The sequence below is a fragment of the Amphibalanus amphitrite genome, unplaced genomic scaffold (genome assembly GCF_019059575.1).
Source record: "Amphibalanus amphitrite isolate SeventyFive unplaced genomic scaffold, NRLGWU_Aamphi_draft 000796F_arrow, whole genome shotgun sequence".
NCBI lineage: Eukaryota > Metazoa > Arthropoda > Thecostraca > Balanomorpha > Balanidae > Amphibalanus > Amphibalanus amphitrite.
This window is the reverse complement of record NW_024882290.1, coordinates 317,439-340,041: the sequence shown is the minus strand read 5'-3', so window position 1 is coordinate 340,041 and position 22,603 is coordinate 317,439. Positions and strand designations below refer to the sequence as shown.

The window sequence follows — 22,603 nt, the reverse complement described above, 5'->3', positions numbered from 1 at the left end:
TGCACACTGAGATGGTGTGGGGCTCTCAGCACCTTTTGCCTCAGACTTGGGAGAGGCTTTGTATGTAGACTAATTATCCTTGTGGTGACATGACCATTAAAAGTCAGTGATATTAGTGGTCTGTTCCTTAGCCAGCTGTAAGCTGATGTGGTAACCTTGAACCCAGCTGTCCAGTATGTGCTGTGTGTCATAGGTGCTCACATAGAAGTGTCTTGGGTGCAGTGCATAGCTTTGTAGTGCCTGTAAGTCATGTGTCTCACATGACTGTGCTCCACACCAGCAGTGGCAAGTGACAATTGTTTTCTGCTTCAACACATCCCAGCCTTGTCATAAAAAGAGAGTAGGTACGTAGAACATAATTTATCTTCCTTCAAAATACATAATGACACTTTAAACACACAGCTACTCAAGCTAGGGCAATGCTATCAGAAATACCAGAAGTTATAAGAGGTTATACAGTGATACCCTTTGCACAGAAGTCATTTGTACGGCACCTCAAAGTGTGAAGATCGTCCTTGCTGTTGTCACGAGTCAACGTAACATTCTGAACCACAATCTATCATCAATGATAGTGCGTGCCACCAGGTGCCTTGCACTAGGATGTCTCGTAGAACACAAGCACAAGCACAAGCAAGACATGCAACTTGAACTAGGCACACATTGCATCCAGACAGACTATGAGCAGCGTCTCGAGTAAATACTTGCCATTTCTACCAACTACCTTATAGCAGACTCACTATTGCAACTCTGTCATGCGAATCCAACTTACATCTAGCTGTGGAATAATTGGCGCAACTCTCTGTCATTCACTGTTTCCTTACTTCTCGATCAGATGGAAGGAGGATATGAAACAGGAGAGTCTAACAGGTGAGCATCAGCACATCATCAGACATGTGCTTATGGTTTGATCACTAAGGCACAAGAAACTTTGGGATTGTGTTACCATTCCCAACCTAAGAAGACTGCACCTTTTTGCAGACATTCCACACCACAAGACATGTGCAAATCTCTCGCATTGGGTTCTGCACAGTTCCATCATGTTCCAACCCATCTCCAGAGCCATGTTCCTGCAGCAATGCAATCCAGGATCTTGTAAAACGTGCTTTATTTCACAGTCTAAAGCTTCTGGCAACCTTATGCCTATCAAAATGGAAAATTAAAACAATTCATATTAGGAGCACTTTTCTTGCCATGACCACCCAATCCAGCAGTTCGCACATTGAAACGCTGTGAAAATAGCCAGTATCCTTTTAATCTTGGGACGATCAGTCTTAATCTTGAGTGATTACCAGATTATTTGAGCAAATAGACCTTCGATTATTCGATTAAAACCAGCACAATATCACCACACCACGATTTTCACACAGAAAATTGTTTGCGCCAATTGGTCTGCCATGCGTCATAAAGCCAATCAATTGATTCTTATTTTTGATCTTTGATTTCTCAGTTTTTTAGGCTTGCCGCGCTTAGATTTTATCACCATCGTGATCAGGAGATTTTAATCTATCGCTGGGATAAATTTCAATAGATTCCTAGGGGTCCGCACATAAATTTTATTTTGTAAAAGGCAACCACGCATAATTTGGTAATGTCATATCTCAGCTCGTAGGGCGTGCCGCGCCTAGATATTAACACCATTGTGATCAGAAGATGAAAATATATAGTAGAAATGAGTTTCAAAAAATTCCTAGGGGTCCGCATACAATGTATTTTTGATAATGGGCAACGGTGCGTGACCTTTGACCTCTTATGACTCCGTTCGTAGGTCGTGCCGCGCTTATTTATAATCAACATCGTAATCAGAAGATTTTATTGTATCAGTGGACCAATTTGCAAGAGATTCCTAGTGGTCCGCTGATAGTTTTTATCATTTTTTTCCACGCGAATACGAATTTGACGCCAAATATACGCACATACAGACCACAGCCTGTCTTGTGCGTCAGAGCAACTAAAACTAAAAAGGGAAGTGAAGGATATATGATGCCATATAAATATGGTAGCATTTCATTTCTCACGCAAGCGATTCAGTTCCGCCGCAAACGTTCTTTTGCGTGGGATATTGATATTGGGGATGCTGGGGATATTGCAGGCATCGGTAGGATTGTGATTGCAGGATTGCAAAATCCTGATTGCATTCCTTTTTGGTGGATTGCACCTGGGTTTGAAATCCATTCCAAAAACAGGATTTGATTGCGGATTGGATTGCATCATACTTCCAATTTTTGCAATCCAATCCGGATTGTGTTTGATTAGTGCTTTGAAATGGTTTGTTGTGTTTGAAAATTATGCGATCGGCTTCATCGGCTTAATGTACTTTGCTATCAAGGGCTTTACATCGAAACTTGAAATAATTTTAACGCTTTTAATTTAAACGCTCAAAATAATATACGCTGATGAACTACATAGGAAGGGCAAAATTACGTATTTGAGGGAGAGTTTTAAAAATATAAAACACTGGTTGGGTAGAGGTTTAAATGTGGGGGTGTTTGAGGCAAAAATATTTCCCATAAAATACCTGTGCGATGTGCCTTAGATAGGATTTACTCGCAAGACTAGGTACTAGAAATGGGTGATTTGGGGAGGAGGCACGGCCCTATGCCCCCCCTCCCTCCCCCAGATCCACTAGTGCACATAACAATACAACAGGATTGCAAAAAAGGATTGCGGATTTGATCACAATCCAAGTGAAAAAGGGGATTGCGGGTAGGAATGCAATCCACTTCGGCACTAGGAATGTGGATTGGGAATGCAATCCTTTCAAAAAGGATTTTACCGATGCCTGGGATATTGATATTGTATTAGCTGCATAAATAGGTGAATATCGATTCATTTAATGCCCTGATTTTGATAAAACATTCTAGAATTTACCTTTGATAATTGATAACGAAAATGTGCTTATCTGAAACTTTGCGCATTCTTAGATTTTAGAAGTCTACTACACTACTTTCAAGTTTCAGGCGTCAGTCGTTTTATTTGACATTTCAATTTGATTTGGACTTTAAAATCCTGGTCACTTCTCACTGGAAATGGAATATCCTGGGAAAATAGGTATATTGATATGACCTGATATGACTGCCCTTGTTTTTTGACTCATGGGTGGTGTTTCACCGGTGAAAGCAGCATGCTGCTATTACACATGTAAAATTGGGCTTTCCATGGAGAGGTTAACAAGCCTGTTGCTCCCAACACTACCACAAGTGTGACGTTAGCTCGCGAAATGGAATATCAGCATGCTGCTATCACTGGTGAAACACCACCATGGTCTGTGGCTTTAGAGTAAATAATGACATAGGTGGTGCCAAATGCTTGTTGTGCAATGTACAGGTTGGGTCTTCATTTTCCATTCTTATTTCACTATGCTTTAAACATGTGCTTTCACTAAAAGTAAGGACATTTTTTGAAGTTAGGTGTCTGCACATTTTGAACGACCTGAACTTGGATCAATTTTTTTTTTGCAGTCAACACCGAGCTGAGCATCACGTCAAGATACTAGAAGAGTGGACACCATGGAGTCAAAGCCAGTTGCTTTTCAATTCACAAAAGCTGTTAAGAAACCATCTGTGATACAAACTTCTCTTAACTCTACTGAGAAGAGTGAAGAAGTGGACTTTGTTAAATCAGTTGATGACAAAGGCATTGAAAGGTAAGTAAGACTAAGCTGTTAATTAGCAGTTGGCTTTCTGAATATTCTCCTGTGATGAAATTATGGGGTTGTGTTAAACTCCTGGTCATTTTTGATGCATTATTCAATTGTCAAGATTTTCAAAGCAATAGGCTTAACACAATTATTTCTTGATGTTGCAAAATTTTTATTGTATAACATGAATGTAGGATATAGATGAGTGTTTTGACCTTCATTGTTGTCTTATTTTTGCCAGCACAAAGAAAAGGAAGGAATATGTTCCACTGGTTATCCCACTGAAGAAACCAAAGCTGAAAATTCAAAAGGCTGTTGAAAACCAACCATCCACAGTGACTGATACCAAAGAGCATGATTCTGCAGTGGGAGAGGGGAATTTGGATTCTTTGGCTGCTGCAGAAATTCTACAGGGTAAATATCAAGAATTGTGTTTAGTTATCACCAGTAATCATAGTTGGTTCACTTTTGCTTGGAACAATCATATTAGGCTAGTGAATTACCTATTCATGGTGGTTTTAAAATGCTACCCTATATACGTGGTTGAAGAAAATGGTTTGAATGGGAAATTATAAAAACAGTTTAGCTGTGCAGAGTAACAATTCAATTTGTCATGTCAATGATAAGGTATATTATTTTGAATTGGGGTCTGGGGCAATTGTATTTTTTAGTGTGTAATTACGGAGCGAGCGAAGCGAGTAAAGTCTTTCCTTAGATTAACGGAAATTTCTGAGTATGAGCGGCCGGCCGGCCGTGCGGACGCTTTTGCGAGGCTTATATCTCCGCAACCACTTGACCGATTTACATGCGGGAATTTTTTTGTAGGGTAGCTTCATTCCTTCCACCAAGTATTTTGGACTATTTCTGATGATGTGGGTGACCCCTTATGCACGTGCCACGTGCAAAACGAAGACGTGTCAGTTTTGTAATTGTTGCAATATCTCGGTAACTAGGGCCGATTGCGCTGAAAGTTGGCATGTAGGTAGACACCTACTAGGCAATGCATATCCATGTGCCACAGTTGGGGTGCTGCTGCACGTGCGCAGGTGCAGGGGTCGTTTCCATATCTCGAGAACGGCTGGACCGATGGCGCTCAAATTTGGCACACGGTTAGGGACCAGTTAGTAGGGTGCCGTGCACAAGTCAGTTGGGACCCATTTTGCACGTGCGCACGTGCAGGGTGCCGCTTCCAGATCTCGAGAACGGCTGGGGCGATTGTGCTCAAATTTGGCACACCGCTAGAGACCGGTTTGTAGGGTGCCGTGCACAAGCCAGTTGGAGCTATGTACCCCCTCAAAATTTCGCACTTGCAAGGCTCACCCTCTAGCTCGCTCCGTTAGTCGCCCCAAAAGGCGTTTTACTGGTACTGTTAGTGGTGTAATGTATTCTTCATTTCTTATTTCAGAGGCAGCAGAAGGAGCTGATGGGAAGGGAAAAGGAAAGGAAGTGGCTGACATTGAAGTGGCTTCCAGCAGCATTGTACAGGGTGCCACCATTGGAGAAGTGGTAAGAAAATATTTTATTAATTCAGTATTGCAGTTCTTTTCTTTAGTAGTCGTAGCCTTTGTACCAAAGATACCATTTCCCATCGCAACAACTTCTTTTCACTTGACCAGATGATTACATTGATTGTCATATGCATAAAGCACATGTCTGCTCTCTGTCGATGATAACTTAGCATTGAGTTGCAAAGCTAAACTCGAATTTGAAGGTTGCTGGTTTCCATGACTAAATGGAAACCAATGCCTATGTTTTTTAGGAAGAAAAAATTGTTACAAAAAGGCTTTATAATTAATTCTTCACTTGGAAGGTCATAAGTTCAGACTGCTCTGAGGCTCATTGGAGATAAATGCTTGTGTATGGTAATTGGTATCAAGGTAAGCAAATGTTTTCCAACGTTACTTATAGGTCGTCCTTATTTTTACGACGTATTATGCAACTGGCAGTACATTCTTTGTTCGTATTTCAGCCTACACTGGACGACTATGACAGTGTACCGGTGGAGGAGTTCGGAAAGGCGCTGCTGCGCGGAATGGGCTGGAAGGATGGCGACGGAACCGGCAAGAAGGGAGAGTGAGTATACGGCCGCGCTCGTACGCTTGTGCTTAAAATGTGGAACTTTGAAACAATGAAGAACGATTTTCTTCACTTTCCGATATCGCTCCTAATGACGTGGTATGAGTTATCAAAACGGCAGTATTGATTAATTCGTTGATGGTCTTGCCCTACACCTTGTCAGTAAATGAACATTTATGTTGCGTGAAACATGTTTTTCCGCATCGTTTGTTCTCCGCCTAAGCAATGTGCGATGTTTCCCCACCATCTTACCTCCCCTCTCCAGTTGAAGTTCGCTCCACACTCTGCCGTGCCGTCCGCGCCCGGTGTTAAGCTCTCCCTCCCTGTGCCCCCGCAGGAAGGTGGGTCAGTTCGAGGCAGTGGTGCGCCCCAAGGGTCTCGGTCTGGGCGCGTCCGTAGCGACCGCTCAGCAGACCCCGGCGGCGGCCGGTGCCGACGGAGATCAGGAGGAGCTGACCATGGCACCCGGCGCGTTCGTCGTGGTCACCATCGGAAAGGAGAAGGGCAACTATGGTCAGGTAGGTGTCGGAGACCATTGGAACTTATTGGATTTGCTCAGACAATTTGATCCAGCCGTAGATGGGCGAGGCATCGGCGCTCCGAATAGGAATATTCAAGTAGTGTTACTTTGCTGAGTCATCATATCGATGCCCGGTCGATTCGACGCCTGGTGCTAGCGTGCTACTGGCCAGCTCGATGCATCTGTGTGTGGGGACGTGGCTGACCGATGACTCGTTCCGATAGGTCGTCATCGGCCAGGCTCTCTGCCTGTATGACGACGGCCGGGCTCTCTGTGTCACTGAGTCTGGCGCATCTGTGTGCCGGTCACGAGACGTGTCTGACCGTTCGCTGGTCTCAGTAGGTATCTAGCCTGGACGGCGACGGCCGGGCGCTGGTCAAAATGGCCGTCTCTGGCAACACCAGCAGCCTGCCCGAGGGCGCGCTCCGGCTGGTCACCAAGAAGGACTACAAGCGCAACAGCCGCGTCATCAGTGAGTGGGCAGTCGAATATAGACTAAGTTGCCATCCTGCCGTCCATTGCTGCAATTAGTCTAGCATGGTTACGATTGTCACCAGCATTTACAGGCCATTCAGTACTCGTAGAATTCCGTTCACCACCCATTCCTCTGTTTGCTTTAAAGCAAGTGTCTTGTTTCGTCTGATATAGTTTGTGCTTACTTTCTCTGGTCTCAAGAGACGTTTGCTAGGCGATGTGCAGCTTCTGGGTTTTCCGCTTTATTATTCTCCGACCATATCCCGTTTTATTATTCCCCAGTAAGAAGTGGGGGTGCTTTAGTAACTACTCTCTCACCACGCTCATGTATATCCTCGCTCAAGTCGACCTGTCCCCCTACTTTCTTCAGACCAGGAGAAGTACACCGAGTACAAGGAGCGGCAGGAGAAGGAGCACGAGTCGGCGCGTGGTCGGGACCGTTCGGAAAAGTCCTCCTCACGGGCAGACGAAGCCGCCGAGCGGGACTCGGGGCGGTCTAAGAATGGAGAGAAGCACCGTCATCGGGACAAGACGGCCGGTGGTGATAAGAAGGAGAGGTGAGGGGTTGGGTTGACGGGTGGTAGGAGAGGGACGGAACGGGTGTCAGGGAGTCACAGAGGTGACGGGTACGGTGTTGTGAAGGTAGCCGGGAAGCTTGTGAATAGTGTTGATGGTGGCCGCATGAGGTGGACGGGGTAGGCCATACCTACATGTTGGACCTTAGGCTTCTGTGCTTCAGGCGGCTGATAAAGTATATGAGCGACCCTTGTCCGTTCCTGAGTCGGCTGGAGGCGAGAGAGCTTCCTTCTGTACCAATCTTGTGTGACCCATTGCTCATTGTTGACCTACAGGTCATCTGAGAGGGCAGCTGATTCACCTGGAAGCCGGGAGACCCGCCGGCCCTGGGTCAGACCCCAGCTGCGAGTCCGCTGCATCGACCAAAAGTACAAAAAGGGCCGTTACTACAAACAGAAGGTGAGAAACTGGCAATCAGTTGCCGAAGAGGTGCCTGCTTTGGCTGCTGTTTGGCATACAAAATGACGAACGAACGACCCTGCTGTCGTGTTCTTTCTCACACGTCTTTTCCCTGCCATCTTACTGTTTTTTTTTTTGTTTTTTGTTTTTGTGATATTCTAATGCCACTCTTGGCCGACTAATCGGTGATGCTATCATTGTCAATGCCATGCCCCAACAACTCTTTCTCCTCTCTGCTAGCTGACCGGAGAATGGGGATGCTATTACTGCCATGTTCTGACCCATTATCTCTCTTCTCTCCGCCAGCTGACTGTCGTCGATGTCATCACGGGCCGACCTGTGTATCTGTAAGGACGCCGACGGTCGGCTCCTGGAGGACGTGGCTACCGCCCGGCTGGAGACGGTCATACCGCGCCGAGCGCCCGGGGCAGTGATGGTGGTCCGGGGACCCCATACCGGTCAGGTGAGGCACCGCGGACAGACAGAACACTCGAAACGTGCAGGTGTTGTCATCACGGAGCGGGAGGTAACTACGAAGTTAGCTGTGGTTTGCCCCTGATGCGACATTTCAGCAGCCTCGCTCGCTCTCCTCTAACCAGGAGGTTTAATTATGTTCAAAGCAGTTTAAGGTGAACTAACTTGTTTGTTACGAAATATTCATTTAGGAAAATGTTGGTATGAGCGAGAGGCTGAGATAAAATATTGAATTCATGCTATTCAGGAAGCTTTTTTATGGCGAGAAGAGCTTCATCAGCCCATCCGATGTTACATGTGGCTAGTGCCACCATCATTCGCTCAATAAGACATCGATACCGCTGATACTCTGTTGCCTTCCGTGCCCGCTCTGGCGCCCACTGTGCCACCTATCGGATAATAATGGAACCAGCAGTGTAACGGACCGTGTAGAGTGGGTGCTCTCGCTTTACTTCCAGACTCCAGTGGCAGTGCCACGGGCTGAATGAACACTGAACACCATCGATCGATCGATCACTTACGCCGTAGTAAAGCTGGGTTAAACCTTTCTGTGCGTAATAATCCCTTTCCTCGTCATTTCTCGTTATTTAGGCTGCGTTAAGTCTGGTCCTTTGCCCCTCATGCATAACATCCTCGCATATTTTTGTCACTGAGTGTGTGCGGTAAATTATTCATTCAGTCTTTGTATTTTCCTTTTGCGTATGATTGTGAATAAAATGATTGTTTATTTTCTTTATTTATCGTCTTCTGGTCCTACAGTCTGTACGCACACGCGCTGTCATCCCTCTCCTCTCTGCGGCTATATGTGTGTGCCTGGCAGGGAGAGAGGCTGACCCTACACATTGAAGTCACGTTGACGCCTCCATGTTTCTCCCAGGTAGGAGAGCTGGTGGACCGAGACTCGAAGCGGTGTCGCGCCACCCTGCAGCTGTTGCCCGACCAGCAGCTGGCGACGCTAGACTATGACGACATCTGTGAGTACACCGGCAGCTTGGAGGCCTACAGCTGAGACAGAATCGTACGCTAATAGTATAGGAGCTGTGTGGGGTCTTCAGTTGAGAATGGCAAACCAGAGTACTCGGGTATACCAGAGGCTATACCAGAGGCATCGCTGGTATACCAGCGATATGGAGGTTTTTAGTTCAGAACGGTAGATCTCAGCACACCAGGCCCTCGGCTGAGGTCGGCCGGCCTCGCTGCAAGTAACCAGGCCCTCACGCGGCGTGAGTCCTGCCATCCGACCTACCAAGGCGCCAAGGCGTGGAATCGAGGACATGTACTGTCACAAGATGGCACGTGTTACCATCGTGGCTACCGTCGACGGATTCGGTGCTGAAGATGGTACGATGTGGTGCTAGATGGCTGAAGGGAGCCGTTTTGTAATGTTTACTTAGTGCTGATTTTTTTATACCGTGGCATGTCAAATATGGAGGTTGTGCACACATCATATGAGCTCATTGTTATCATCTCATCTGTGGTTTTGTGTCGATTCCTTACAAACATACATAAGATAACGCGCTGTTGATACCTATGATCATCCAATGTTCATGTACTCATCATGTGACATAAATGTTCATTTTTCCACGGTTATATCGCCTCCTCAGCCGGTGGATGCGTGGGGTCAGGCGCGGACACAATGCGTCCTTCGATGAAGTTTATTGGGTCGGGTGATGGCGGGCGGCGGTGCCTGTTTCGTGGGCGCTGTGACGGCGGAGATATACACAGATCAGCCGCGATCCCGGGTGGCAGCCGGGCTGTGCGCCAGCCGGCAGATGTTAGACACGTGCTGGCCAGAGCCGCGGGCGTCTGTGCCGGCCAGTCATCCTCCAGGGACGGGGAGAGGGGAGGGGGACACCGGTCAGCCCCGGTTCTGGGTGGCGAACTGGCCGAGGAACTTGACCAGCTTCTCGATCTGCGGTACGGTGAGCGCGTTAAAGAGCGCTACTCGCAGTCCTCCTACCGATCTGCCGGAGAAACGGGCACAGACTGTCAAATATCGACGCACACCGCACAATCTCTGGGGAATAACGACCGGGCTGGAATGATCACGCTTATACACAGAGGGGTGGCTGGAAATCTGCTACTCGTCAAACGCATAAACACACTCACATTTTGTCAGTGCCGTTATAATGAGCACTCAGTCTTAGCACATTATTCATATCTGTGTTCCGTTCGATGCCACGTTCAGGGTCCAAATAAACGCGATATCGGTAGTGTGGAACAAAAACTGACCGGCGGCCAGTAGTCCCGTTCTTGGAAGCACTGCGAACACGGGTAATGGGTTCGAGGAATCGTGTTTGAAGGGAATGCGGGACAAGGGTGTTACTTTGTTCCCTACGTGCGAAGGGCCGTCGCATGAAGATCAGAGGAAGTGTCGGCTCCATTTGGACTGCGGTTTCGTCAGCGTGCATGACGGAAGCCCCGGATGAGTCTATATGCCACTAATGGCTCTCACATTTAAAATATGCAGTATGCACGGCTACTGAGGTCGTTGGCACGCGTAGTGTAGTCTAGTGCGTGATCGGGTTCGCGAAGGTATTCAATTACTCGCACTCTACCTTAATATACTCGTAGAATGGGGGCCGGGGGGGGGGGGGATACATGTGGACTGCGGTCTGCGGTGCATCTGCCTTTCTTTCACTTGCGCCGGTTGTAATCGCGGAAATCTCTTTGACTGCATAGAGCGGGAATGAGAATGTCTGGGTGCATTTAATTCAATTAGTATGTAGCCTGAAAAAGTAAACCGCAAATCTGCGGGGGTTGAGGAACCCTTAAATGAAAGGAGGCTCCGGTTTAGCCCGCCATTCTCTCGGAACTGCTTCGCAGTAACCAGATCAAGTAAGCCAATGACCGGGACGAAAACATGCCACAATTCTGGGTAGCCATTGTACGAGGAAATGTGACGATGACGATATCGGCTCTGTTAGATGGCGCTGCTACTTGGAAGCGTTTCAGTTTTGGCTTCTCCGAACGCTGGCGGTCTCAGCTCGCTCAGTCTACCCTCCAGCGCCGTGGCACTATCGCTCACCGGTGGCCTTTGAGGCTTTTGAAGCCGACCTCCTCGGCCTCTTTGAGGAACTTTTTCTCCAGCTCTGCTCCCGCTGAGATTCGCAGTTGAACCGTCGTTCGGGACCGGGCAGCCCCGTCCACGGGCGCCACGTAGAAACCCTGCGGGCGACAAGGGCCGGTCAGGTGTCGCCATACAGAGAGTTGGGACAGACACTTTTAGGTTACCTTTATGTGTGTATGTCTCATCTCATTTATTGTCAACAGAAAAAGACAAAATAAGTACAAAAGTGAAACAAATAGGATTGGTGCAAAAGCGCAACGCTTAAATCAAGGCACCTCTCCTTAAAATAAACGAGGTTACAAAACATGACACCGCCGGGATCAACAAAGTGGGCCAACAAAGTGTGAACTAACTAAAAGTACAATAAAGGTGAGCGATCACTCCTCCGCTGAGTCAGCCCCCGTCCCCGCCGCCCGCCGCAATGCCATCGCCCTGACCACGAAGTCCTGGAAGAGCGCCGCGGCCTCCCGGCCGCCGTCAGTGATTGTGGTCATGTTGTGTCCGTGTATGAGTTTTTGGAAGAGGTCTTGAGGTGACAAATTTTGATAATTATTACCTAAGACCAATGAAAGTCGAGTGAAAAAATGGGTTCTGATTCGTTGGTAGAGAGGGCAAGTTAAAAGGAAATGATGTATTGTTTCTGATCTGTCGAGGCAAACGCATTGAGGAGTGGGAAGTTTCTGGAGTTGGTACAGGTTGGCATTTAGTGGGAGGCTTCCAGTTCTTATTTGTGTATGATATGTGTTGCCTAATTTGGAGCCGAATGAGAAATAAGGATTGGGTTTGGGCGTGCCGAAGATGTGCGGGAGAGGGGGCGTTATAGGCTGGTCAAAGTGGTCATTGGTCAATTCTCCGCGGAAGGGGAGCAAGAAATGGATGGTGTACATATTTAGGGGCTTGGGTGTATGCTGGTTTGGACCGCTATCCTGGCAAACACGGGCATGAAGTTACACTGTAATCCGACTGATACTGAAACAGCGGGTGGGTGGCCTGGTGAAAGCAACAAACACTACTTGATGCAACAGGACTAATGAAAACACGTTCGTAGTACAATCTGGTGCGCCATAGGCGGTTTGTGTCAACACATAACGATGTGTTAACACAAGCAGTCTGTAACGATGTCATAATTCATTATTAGTAAGCCGAATTCCAAAAGAATTGCGACACACCCTATTCCGCACCATCGCTCTGCAATCAGCCGTTGCTTGCAGTTTTGACTCAGTTTACGAAACAGCCGAAAGGAGCTATGCTCAGAACCTGTGTACAGTATGACTGAGAGTGTTGTGTAGGTGAGGGGAGACTCACGTCTGACTGGTCAGCGGCGGTGTAGATGAGCTTGGCCTTGGTGTCGCTTCTCTTTGACATCTCCTCGACTCCACCCTGCTCCTCGACCCAGTCAAGCACCTTGCCCGTCACGTATACGCTGAAAGAGGAAATTGAATGGATGGTCAGCCCTCTGATCGGCCCTCTGACTCAGAGGGACCGTCTCACTCAGATAAAACAAGGTCGCATCAGTATCTCAGAGTCGCTGGCCATCATTGGTCGGTCCTATCCGCTTCATTATATGCTCTTACATCCAGTGGTGTTCAAATGGACCCACATCTATCCGGCGTATGTAGAACTAACCGCTCTATCTATCCGGCGTTCTTACTACTCACTTGAAGCAAGGAGGTGTGTTATACAAAGATCCAGCCTTGGCCATTGTGCTGTAGCTGAGAACTGACGGACAGACGGGCAGACCGCGGCCCAGCAGGTCCTCACGCACGATGACTATTGTCAGTCCGGCCGGACCCATGTTCTTCTGAGCGCCGGCGAATATCACGCCAAACTGCCGTGGAGAATGAGATGTCAGTGTCGGCATGGTGTCAGTCACAAAACTGTTTCAGTAACAGCGTGCGGTGTCAGTGACATGTCAATTGTCAGTGCGGTGCCAGTTGAACATTTGGTAAACCCCGGTAACTATGACAAAGGTAGTTTCCGTGTGATGCCACCCACGGCTAGAGCGAGCGGCTGACTCTCGTGTGTCTGCGGTTTTATGGAACTCAGCCGAGCTGTGGTAGGGCTGTGTCCTTCCGTCGGGACGGCATTCTCACCTTGCTGACGTCTATGGGCCGTGTGAGGATGTTGGACGACATGTCGGCCACCAGAGGCACGTCCCCGGTGTCGGGCACCTCCTGGAACTCGACGCCTGCCGAAGGAGGCCCAGCTCCATCAAATCCGACAGCGTATGGACAGAGAACAAATAATGTAGCAAACATGGGTACACGACCCATGCAACAGTGGTACAGTTCCTGATGTCCTTTTGTATGACATCGCACGACCTGTAGTCCGTGAAACGGCGCTGCAACACATTGCAGCACCCATCATCAACGTTTAAGGGTTCGTGCAGTGGTGCTACCGCCCCCGTGTAGTTTGACTCCATACATATTTGATAACACCGCCAATACATCATAACTACCCTCGCCGTCCTGGTACTTGCTAACCGCTTGCATCACTCCATCGCCGTGTTCGCAAGGTTGATAGAAAGTAAGGCTCTACCATGAATCGAGGCTGCAGGGACATGGATCATTAAAAGTTAATCTTTTCTGTGTTAACCCCGGCGTAAGTTCGCTGCCATATTTGAGGACTTGGGCGTGAGGCCGCTATGTGTGGTAGATGTTCGTGGCGGCGGGTGTCGGCCGGCAGCTCGATGTGTCAGCGGGTTCGGCGGGGCGGCGGACCTACCCTCGACGGTCTCGTTGTCACAGTAGTAGACGTAGTCGGCGTCCGGCCTCAGCCGCCACTGGTCTCGGCCGGCGATGCCGAGGAATTTCTCTGTGGCCGGCAGCACGGGCTGCATGTCCAGGTATCGGGCCGCCTCGGCCGCCGCCTTCTTCGACCATGTGCCTGAAGGTGGTTGGGGAAGGTTGGGTCATCCGCCGGGGTCGTTGTGTGCAGGTCGGAGGCCACCGGTTACCGGTCCACTACGCTACGTTCAGGTCATCGGCCGAATCTCGCGACATGACTTTGGTCTAAACAGGTCACTGGTCATACGTCAAAGGTCTGAAGTCATGGGTCAGTGGTCAAAAGTCGCTGACTAAAAGTTGCCGGCCAAAGACCACTCGGTATACTTTTGAAGATTGATCTTTACTAATGCCTCTGACAAGATGAAAACGGGCAAAAGTAATGCACTTAGTGTCTGGATGCTGTGAAGCGTATTACTCTGTGAAGCTACAAAGGTCATCGCTCTACCTGCCACCGCCTGTCCGCGCCTCATTAGACTAATTCGAGCCTTTGAGCGATTATTGCGCAGCTGAGCTGAACTCTGACAGTGCTCGGTGCCCCTCCCCGGGGCCTGGGACGCACCTGTGATGAAATAGTCGGCCTTTCCGTTGACACAGAGGTTGAGCGGCACGGCGGCGAACTGGCCGGTGGCACCGCCCTGCACAAACAGCACCCGGTAGTTGTCCGGGATGTGGCTGCAACACGCGGAGGGACAGATCGCACTATTTGAGGACTACTTGTACCGCGGCGACGATGAAGCTCGGACGATTTTCACAATTTATATCTTATCGATCAATGATGGAAAGAGGAGCGTACCGAGCGCAGTGACCATTGTGCGTTGTTACGCTCGATATTAGTTACGAGCATAAATGAAATCACACGTATTCAACCATTTTCCTTAAACATGCAATGATGAAATGCATCTACCAACTGGGATGCCTTATTCGAGAACCCCACTCCTAACCAGCCAGCTCCTGCCTAGACATGTGAACAGAGCATAGTTTCCCACTCACAGCAGCCGCCGTAGCCGGGTCTCTGTGCCCGATATGATCTGCTGGAACTCGGCCGACCTGTGGCTGATCTCCATCACACTGACGCCAGTGCCGGCATAGTTGAGCAGCTCGGCCTGCACCCTCTCCAGCACCTGTGACGCCACCGGAGGGTTGTCAGAATGGGGTGGTTTGGAGCTGTCTGACGCAGTTTGAGGGACACCTAATACCTATCTAACGCGGGCGGGGAGGTAGTGACGTTGATGTAAGTGGAGAGAAACGTGTTCTTTTATGTGATATTGAATCGACAATCATGTTATTGCACGGTTCATGATTCAGTTATGGATCGCGGTCCCTTGCCCCACACTCAGTGCCTTGCGGAACAGTATAACTTCAGGCGCGTGACGCGGGCGCCATCTGCTGACCACAAACTCAAATAGCTTCAGCAAGCAGCTTGTTGCTTGGATTTATAGTAGGTAAGTTGTTAATAGCAATTAATTTAAATAAGTTTTGGTGCATTAAAGGTATAGGCGCCGTTTTATCTTAGTAAGTAGTGTTAAGGTATGTATATGGGGTCTGACTACGCCTTTTGTGATGCACTCTTTAAAATTTACCTACCCACCGTGAACCTTCCAATTCTGACAACATATCATTCATAATTCAAAGCAGTATTTATTGCATGTCCACTTTCAAAATCGTTGTGCAACGAACTAGTCAAGTGAAATGATGGAGTGTAAACAATAAACATGCAGCTGATGGGGAGATACGCAATGGTACCCTTGAGTACCGAGACTGGACCGGAGCTACTAAAAGCCACGGTGACTATACTAAAAGCGAACCACCATCTATTATTCACGGACGGAACGCGCGATAATGCCGTTTTGCGGTAAACTGGTACGTGACAGACATTCCGCCATGCCAGTGTACCCAATGACATTGGCCGTTTCAGCGTATGTACCCTGTGACCGGTGGCATTAATTATACCTAATAAAATGTGGCATAACTGCATGTTTGAGTCGATCACTGCGATCTGCGAGTAATGCAGTTTTGTACGGAAAATCTCCGTTTATTTATGGGCGCTGACATCTCGCTGCTAACTCGAACCACATGGCGGGATGACGCCACTCACGTTATCTCTCCAGCAGGCACCACGTTTTTGTCTATACCACTCTGCGCGGTAATTTCTTGGTAGCGTCGTATCTGGGCAGGCAACTGAAACAGGCTCCTCTGTTACCATGCGCTTACAAAAAAAGATTGTGGTTCCAGGGGCCTGGGTATGTCTTAGGGCCTTGGCCTGGGCTGTTTCCCTCGACTAGATAAAAACGGTTACGTTACGAAAGGCGCTATTTGTGGTTTTGCTGCCCTGACTTTTGCTGCTATGGGCTAAGCGCGGTCATAAGATTTAGTCGGCCAAGACAACGTACTGATTTACACGTTGTCACTCAACGCCCATGGTTTACGTTAAGGCACATCATGGAGATTGAAAATGACTTTTATTGCCAACGCTATGCTCCGATATCGATACGGACTGTCAGGAGAACTGTTTGATATTGGCAATGGCTCCATTCACTGGTAGTTAGACTTGTGGCTCAAGCGACGTATGGAGTTCATCGTAGATAGATTCAGTGTAGTCCCTGAGGAATCTTATATACCACTCAGAGATTTCTTGGGATTGGGCATTCGGGTAAGCAAAACAACTTTCGGGATAGAAAACTTGAACTTAGGAGAGACGCCAGGCTGGGCAGACATAAGTATATGAGGGACATGAGGATCGAAATTCGAAAGGCATCCAGGGGGCTGGGGACACCGGGGACGCGGATATCCAACCCCAATTCATGCCAGACCGATAGGCATCATCGGAATACATCTACCATCATCGGGCTTTCATCGTACTTTCATCACGTAGTCATTAGACTTTCGTGCTGAGGTACTGGCTAGTGAATAAGACTACTTCATGCTTAGAAACTAGCCTCTGAACTGGCAGAGTACCCATTACTCCAGGAAGTTTTAAAGGCATTTCTGTTGAATGCTGACCTCGCTTAGCGACTGCCCCTCTCTGCAACGCCCCTCCCCAGTTCCCTCTGGTCCCTCTCCGCGGACGCGGATGTCACTGACCGCATGCCTTCAAATCCAAACATCCGTGTCGGACCAGCACACCCCAGCTCCCCGTCTCCCAGCTCCCCTCCCCGCGGTAATGGTCTCCGAGTGCGTGTGACGTTTCTGTATGAGTGACTGTGTGGGGAGGAGAGGAGAACCTGCTCTGTCTCTGCCAGCCGTTCTTTGTGACATCCCTTGAGTGTCCTGCTCACGGGAATACACTGTCCTGCTCGTAGGAGAAGCTCCGAGTTTAGATGGCTGCTATTTGCCGAACTGATAATCGGTAGCCATTCAGGGCGCATAACATGCCCATGACTGAGGCAAATACTGTATGGTTTATTGCTCGACGACAATTTCAGTGTTCACCCGTAAATGATAGCAGGCAATAGTTCTCACTTCTCGACTGCCGCCATCTGATATTTCCTAGGTATTTTAATTCAGACTTGGTCGGACGCCAATGTAATTCCTAACTGAATACCAAAATGTCGAAAGTTGGATTCTTGAACAAGCCTGTCGCCTCTACGCTGTCATTACAAATATTTGTCGTTTCTAATAAGCGATTGCGAAACGCATGTCATTACATGCTCGAATGTCTCTCCTGCTGTGTCCTGCAGTGCTCAGAACACTTTCTCCATACAGCTTCGACACAGCTGATTTGATTAAGTGCTTTGTTCGAGCCAAAATACGACGGCTGCGTACAACAGTCGCACTATTTCAGTATGATACCTGGTTGCTGGAATTTTTCATTTCCGGTGATAATTAAATAGGAGGTGGAGACGCGGGACGTCGGTCGATGGTCATGTTAACTTATGTGAACCTACCTGGGTGGTAACCACCTGGGCAAAACCCTAAGCAATAATCTTACACGGCATCACTTTACACCGAGAGACGATCAGATCATCAGGCGAAGGCACTGAACTCTATAATGTGGAATGCGCATCGGCCGCCAGATGGTGTCCAACGGTGCCGCCATGTTGCGCAGACCAGAAAGCGGCCGCCGCCTGTGTTGGGGAATAGGGAATTCGGGACCTCGATTTACGTTTGCGGTCGCTGCATCCGTTACGTTCAAGCTATGTGGACACGGAACCCAGCATCTTACGCAGAATTGAGTGGAGAACAAGATGAAATCCTAAAAAATCCTCAAATATAAGGAACTAATACGTTAAACCCTTATAAGTCAATGGGGAAATATGAAAATTGCTATTTTGGCGCCGAGAATGATCTGAAACTATCTCAACCATATAGAATCATGATTTCATGCACTCCTTGCAAGGTTCTATGCTTCATATTTACATTGTTGCTCTTGCGTGACGTCATTTGTGACGTCACAAGGGTCACAATTTTTCTTCAATAACTCCCGATCAAATTGAGCTAGCGAGTCGGGAAAGCCACCAATGGACTCAGGAAGACCTGCCGAGTCGAATGATATGCGACATGACCTCTTTCGACCAACTTCGTGACCTGGGGGTGCTGACCTGACCTTGACATGAGGTCAACACCCTAAGTTGACCTGACCCGAACAAAAAGTATATCATTCGATGCGCCTGAGCTAGCTGAACACGATGATGCCAAAATCGCGGCTCTACGGCCATTTTTGGCGAAGTTATTTACCAAAAACCGAACCCTTGCCTAAGATCACTTGACCTGACCTCAGAGGTCACCGGTTGACCTGAGACCTTTACAGCGGGTTCCTACCAGTCACTCTGCATTATACTTTGCCGCATACGACCACTTTACCGCTTAATTCTAGTTAAATTAGCGGCGCATTAGCGAGGTGGGTTCAATCAACCCCCTCGGCCGGTGCAAATGTAGGTCCGGCGAGTAAATTTGAGGAATTCTGAAGATACGATCGTGTTCCCCACTCAATTCTGCGTAAGATGCCGGGTTCCGTATCTACGTAACTTGAACGTAACGGATGCGGCGGCCGCAAACGTAAATCGAGGTCCCGAATTCCCTATTCCTCAACACAGGCGGCGGCCGGTTCTTGGTCTGCGCAATATGGCCGCCACCGTTAGACACCACGGCCAATAGGATTGAAGCGGTAGTGCTCCCCTGTGGGCGAAGGTCATGGTCCTCGAGTTATACTCGTACGGAGCAGGCAGTTGAGCTCGAGCTCTGAACTCAGCTGCATGGTTACACCTCATCCTATGACTTGACAGCCGATATACATAGGCACTAGAGATTTCGGATAGAGCTGCACTTTTCACTAGGTATATGCCTTTTACCATAAACAATCAATATACCATTTACCATAAACAATCAATATACCTTTTACCATAAATTATTACCATCAGTTCAGTAGGAAGCACACCCATCAAGCTTTCCGACTGAAATATGATGACGTCATCCACACAACAACTCAATGCTAAGTGCTAACCCAGAACTTCTCGGCAGTCCGACTCTGGAACTCCGGATGACCTGACCCCTGGCGCCCCGACTGACCTGACCCGGCGGCACCCCAGGGCTGGGTCACACCTCACCTGGTCGGGGATTTTGGACGGGCCCGGCCCGAAGAACACGATCGGCTGCTCCATGGCGCTGTGCGGCGGCTGGGGTCCCGGTGCGGCTCCGTCTGTGACCGTCCGATCGCCGGCCGGCCCGTCCCCGTCCTCAGCCGGCAGCGCGTCCGGCCGGCCGGCCCGACCGCCCCCCTGCGCCGAGCCGCCGCGCCGCCAGCTTCCGGCGCTGGCCGCCGCGCGGCGCCACCTGTCCATGGGGCTCGGGTATCGGGTGTAACGGGAGGGAAATGAACCGGTTCATGACCCCACTCGTGGTCTTAAAACTACAAGCCGGAAGTGGGTAGTAAGTGTGTAACGATAAGATATGAGCAAAGAGATCTGTCCACCGGAGGGGCAGAATGTGGTCGTTGTGCCACCGCGACCTGACCACACTCCACCATGACCTGTCCACCGGGACGAGTGTGGACTGTGGAGGGGGGCACCACCGTTCCCCGACCCGGCCTTCATCCGGACCGGTTGTGGTGTGTATGTAGTGTTGATCGGGCATGGTCCATATTGATGATAATCTAGTCCTATTACTGTGAGTACCTATTACCTACATGTTTGTCGATGGGCATTGGTAGGTAACCGCGGGGTATTTGAAAATCAGACAAACACTTCCGGCGTAGGTCCGGCGAGTAAATTTGAGGAATTCTGAAGATACGATCGTGTTCCCCACTCAATTCTGCGTAAGATGCCGGGTTCCGTATCTACGTAACTTGAACGTAACGGAATCGTGTTTTTATATTAAAAATAGCCGGAGCAGTCCTCGCTTGGGAGTGTTTTCCATATGTAGGCTCTTGGACAGTTGGACAATGTCTTGAGCTGACGCTATGGCCAACATGTACATTGCTCAATCATCATTATTGTGATGTCGTTTTGTTTGTTTCTAAGAAGCACATAAAATGCACCTGTTTCACAAACAAAAAAATATATAAGCTTCGTAGTTCATACCCTGTATAATCGCATGTCAAATTAGCTCGCGTCGAAGCTTACGAGAGGTGTAGTTCGATAACTGATGGATGGGCGAGCCGGTCGTTTCTACTGTCCCCTTTGTTCGGCCCCTAAGTCACTAGCGATAGCTGGTAGTCCCCACAGTCCAGTGATTATTTTTAGTTTTTCATCCATCGACTGCCATAAATCAATTGAGTGATGAGTAGGTATCGACTGGCGACGGGATGATCAGATCCCAACCAAGGTCATCTTACCTCTGTAGGACGTTCACGGTGCCCGTAAAGAGGTGTAGTTAGTCTGAATGCTGAGGTATGGATATAAGGCGTTGTTCCAATGGCCATGATAGACATATGTAGGTACCCAGCACCTACCTACCCAATGCTTATGTACCCATGATTAGTGTACGGTGGAACAATTGATGTCAATCGTTTGAAAATTGCTCGAGTTGGATCAATACGCTTAACGCTAATCAAACATTGGGTAATTTGCTTGTAAAATGTTTCATGCATAAGACACGATAAACAATTAATCGATGCACATATGGTCCAGACAGTGAATTTCAGCCAATTTATGCATTGCAGCACCAGGCTGATCCCCACTCCCCAGCCACAATGACGGACGGTCCGGCCGCAGCGCGCTGGTCGGTCCACACTGTGCCGTGTACCTGATGACCGTCCCGTGATTGTATCAGTTTCAGACCATATACCAAGAACTGTGGTGGCATGGCGCCGCTGCTTGTAGACTTTAATGTTAGAACATAAAAGGAACCTGATCAAAAAGTTTAACCCTCGCCCGCACATGCCATTTTCCCATCCTAGAACGCACATGGGGGGGGGGGGTGGTTGCCACCCCCGCGCCATTTCGTTCCTGTTGGAGATAGAGCTTAGCGGTAAAGACCAAAAAGATTCTTTGGGAAGAGACGAATCCAATGATACCCAGTTTTACCTTCTCAGGTCATTCATTGACCTTCCAGGTCAGGTCAAACTAAAAAATGTTGCTGTTTTGGGTCACCGTTGGATATCAAGTGCGCTGCTTATCAAATACCGATGACGATGCTGTTTTCTGGTGCCAAGCCAGCTAGAACCTCTTTGTCACACTACCCGACCAGAATTTTGCTGCTGAGGTCATTTCAGGTCAAGTTAGGTCAAGGTCAATTATATGTGTTTGTATGTCTGTGTGTGTCTGTGTGTATACTGATGTGTGCACCGATTGTTTTTGGGTCCATATTACATGAAATCATGATCTGAGAAGCTTTTACAAAAAATGCAGTCAAAAAACTTCACAAAAAGTAAATTCAGCTTGCCTAAAACGCAATTATCTTAGATGACCTAGGTTGACCTTGACCCTGACCTTGACCCCTGTACATCGTCGAACAACATGTTCCATGATAGGTGGGAGGTAAGACTGGCGAAAAAGGCCGAAATCATGGTGTCAAAAGCTCACAAGGCCCATGGCAAACGCAAGATGTTGAGAATTGGCCATTTGGGTCATGACATGACCTGAAACAAGGTCATATCTCCGAAAACAAAAATCACAGAAACTTGAAATTTTGAGTGGACATCAAGAAAGGATAGAGGAGCAGCTATACGAAAAATCAGCCTTCTACTTCTAAAAATGTGTAGTGCAGAGCAGAAAAACTACCTGGGGGGGTGGCAACCCCCCCCCCCCATGTGCGGGCGAGGGTTAATACGATTGGCACCCCTTGGATGAGAACGAGTGAAGAGATTAAAACCGTGTCCGTTGTCGGGCCGCCGCGGCAGGCTGCCTCCGTTACGGTGTTCTCGAGATTGTTCAGTGATAAACGCTAAGTAACTAAGTTTTAGAAGGGAGACCTGACTCTGACATTTGCTTTTATCCGAATCACTTGACATTTCCCCAATTTAGGGCCGCCGCGCCGGTCGGGTCACTGGCTGTGACATGAGTGGGGTGAGGCGGATGTGAGGAGTTTGATGGTAATGGTGTCAGTGTGGAGTTCGTAGCTAAATGAGGTTTAATTAGCTATTTTGATTCAGAATTCACACTTAAGATGACTAGGTACTGAAAAACTCGCAGCGCCAGAAATTGACAAAAATTTTC

At 48.4% G+C, this 22,603-nt stretch overlaps 2 protein-coding genes across 7 annotated transcripts; one reads left to right on the top strand and one right to left on the bottom strand.

The window, feature by feature from the left end:
• Positions 1-2,053: 2,053 nt before the first annotated feature.
• On the top strand, positions 2,054-9,753 carry LOC122366311 (G-patch domain and KOW motifs-containing protein-like). Of its 5 annotated transcripts, none has more exons than XM_043338434.1 (11): positions 2,054-2,095; positions 3,459-3,643; positions 3,879-4,051; positions 5,043-5,143; positions 5,607-5,710; positions 6,051-6,231; positions 6,576-6,705; positions 7,078-7,264; positions 7,559-7,682; positions 7,989-8,145; positions 9,034-9,753. In XM_043338434.1, the coding sequence occupies exons 2-10, from the start codon at positions 3,507-3,509 to the stop codon at positions 8,031-8,033; spliced, it is 1,182 nt and encodes a 393-aa protein (XP_043194369.1). In that variant the 5' UTR covers positions 2,054-2,095; positions 3,459-3,506; the 3' UTR covers positions 8,034-8,145; positions 9,034-9,753. The 5 variants fall into 5 exon arrangements, with proteins under 5 accessions (XP_043194369.1, XP_043194371.1, XP_043194370.1 ...); XM_043338436.1 differs by having other exon boundaries at positions 2,092-2,159; XM_043338435.1 differs by lacking the exon at positions 2,054-2,095 and adding an exon at positions 2,680-2,814.
• A 44-nt stretch (positions 9,754-9,797) lies between these two features.
• Positions 9,798-19,806, bottom strand: LOC122366310 (probable phosphoserine aminotransferase). Of its 2 annotated transcripts, none has more exons than XM_043338431.1 (9): positions 19,556-19,806; positions 15,003-15,133; positions 14,572-14,684; positions 13,951-14,112; positions 13,320-13,414; positions 12,885-13,054; positions 12,532-12,649; positions 11,185-11,324; positions 9,798-10,120 (listed from the first exon to the last, which is right to left on the bottom strand). In XM_043338431.1, the coding sequence occupies exons 1-9, from the start codon at positions 19,787-19,789 to the stop codon at positions 10,015-10,017; spliced, it is 1,269 nt and encodes a 422-aa protein (XP_043194366.1). In that variant the 5' UTR covers positions 19,790-19,806; the 3' UTR covers positions 9,798-10,014. The 2 variants fall into 2 exon arrangements, with proteins under 2 accessions (XP_043194366.1, XP_043194367.1); XM_043338432.1 differs by lacking the exon at positions 19,556-19,806 and adding an exon at positions 16,108-16,251.
• Positions 19,807-22,603: the final 2,797 nt, after the last annotated feature.

Excerpts from the sequence above, each read along its gene's own strand:
- LOC122366311 (XM_043338434.1), top strand. The coding sequence starts at position 3,507 with ATGGAGTCAAAGCCAGTTGCTTTTCAATTCACAAAAGCTGTTAAGAAA. Across the intron at positions 4,052-5,042 it reads TGCTGCAGAAATTCTACAGG|AGGCAGCAGAAGGAGCTGAT; the intron begins GTAAATATCAAG and ends TTCTTATTTCAG. Across the intron at positions 5,711-6,050 it reads GGAACCGGCAAGAAGGGAGA|GAAGGTGGGTCAGTTCGAGG; the intron begins GTGAGTATACGG and ends GTGCCCCCGCAG.
- LOC122366310 (XM_043338431.1), bottom strand. The coding sequence starts at position 19,789 with ATGGACAGGTGGCGCCGCGCGGCGGCCAGCGCCGGAAGCTGGCGGCGC. Across the intron at positions 15,134-19,555 it reads CGTCCAAAATCCCCGACCAG|GTGCTGGAGAGGGTGCAGGC; the intron begins GTGAGGTGTGAC and ends GTGGCGTCACAG. Across the intron at positions 13,055-13,319 it reads GGCCCATAGACGTCAGCAAG|TTTGGCGTGATATTCGCCGG; the intron begins GTGAGAATGCCG and ends TCTCCACGGCAG.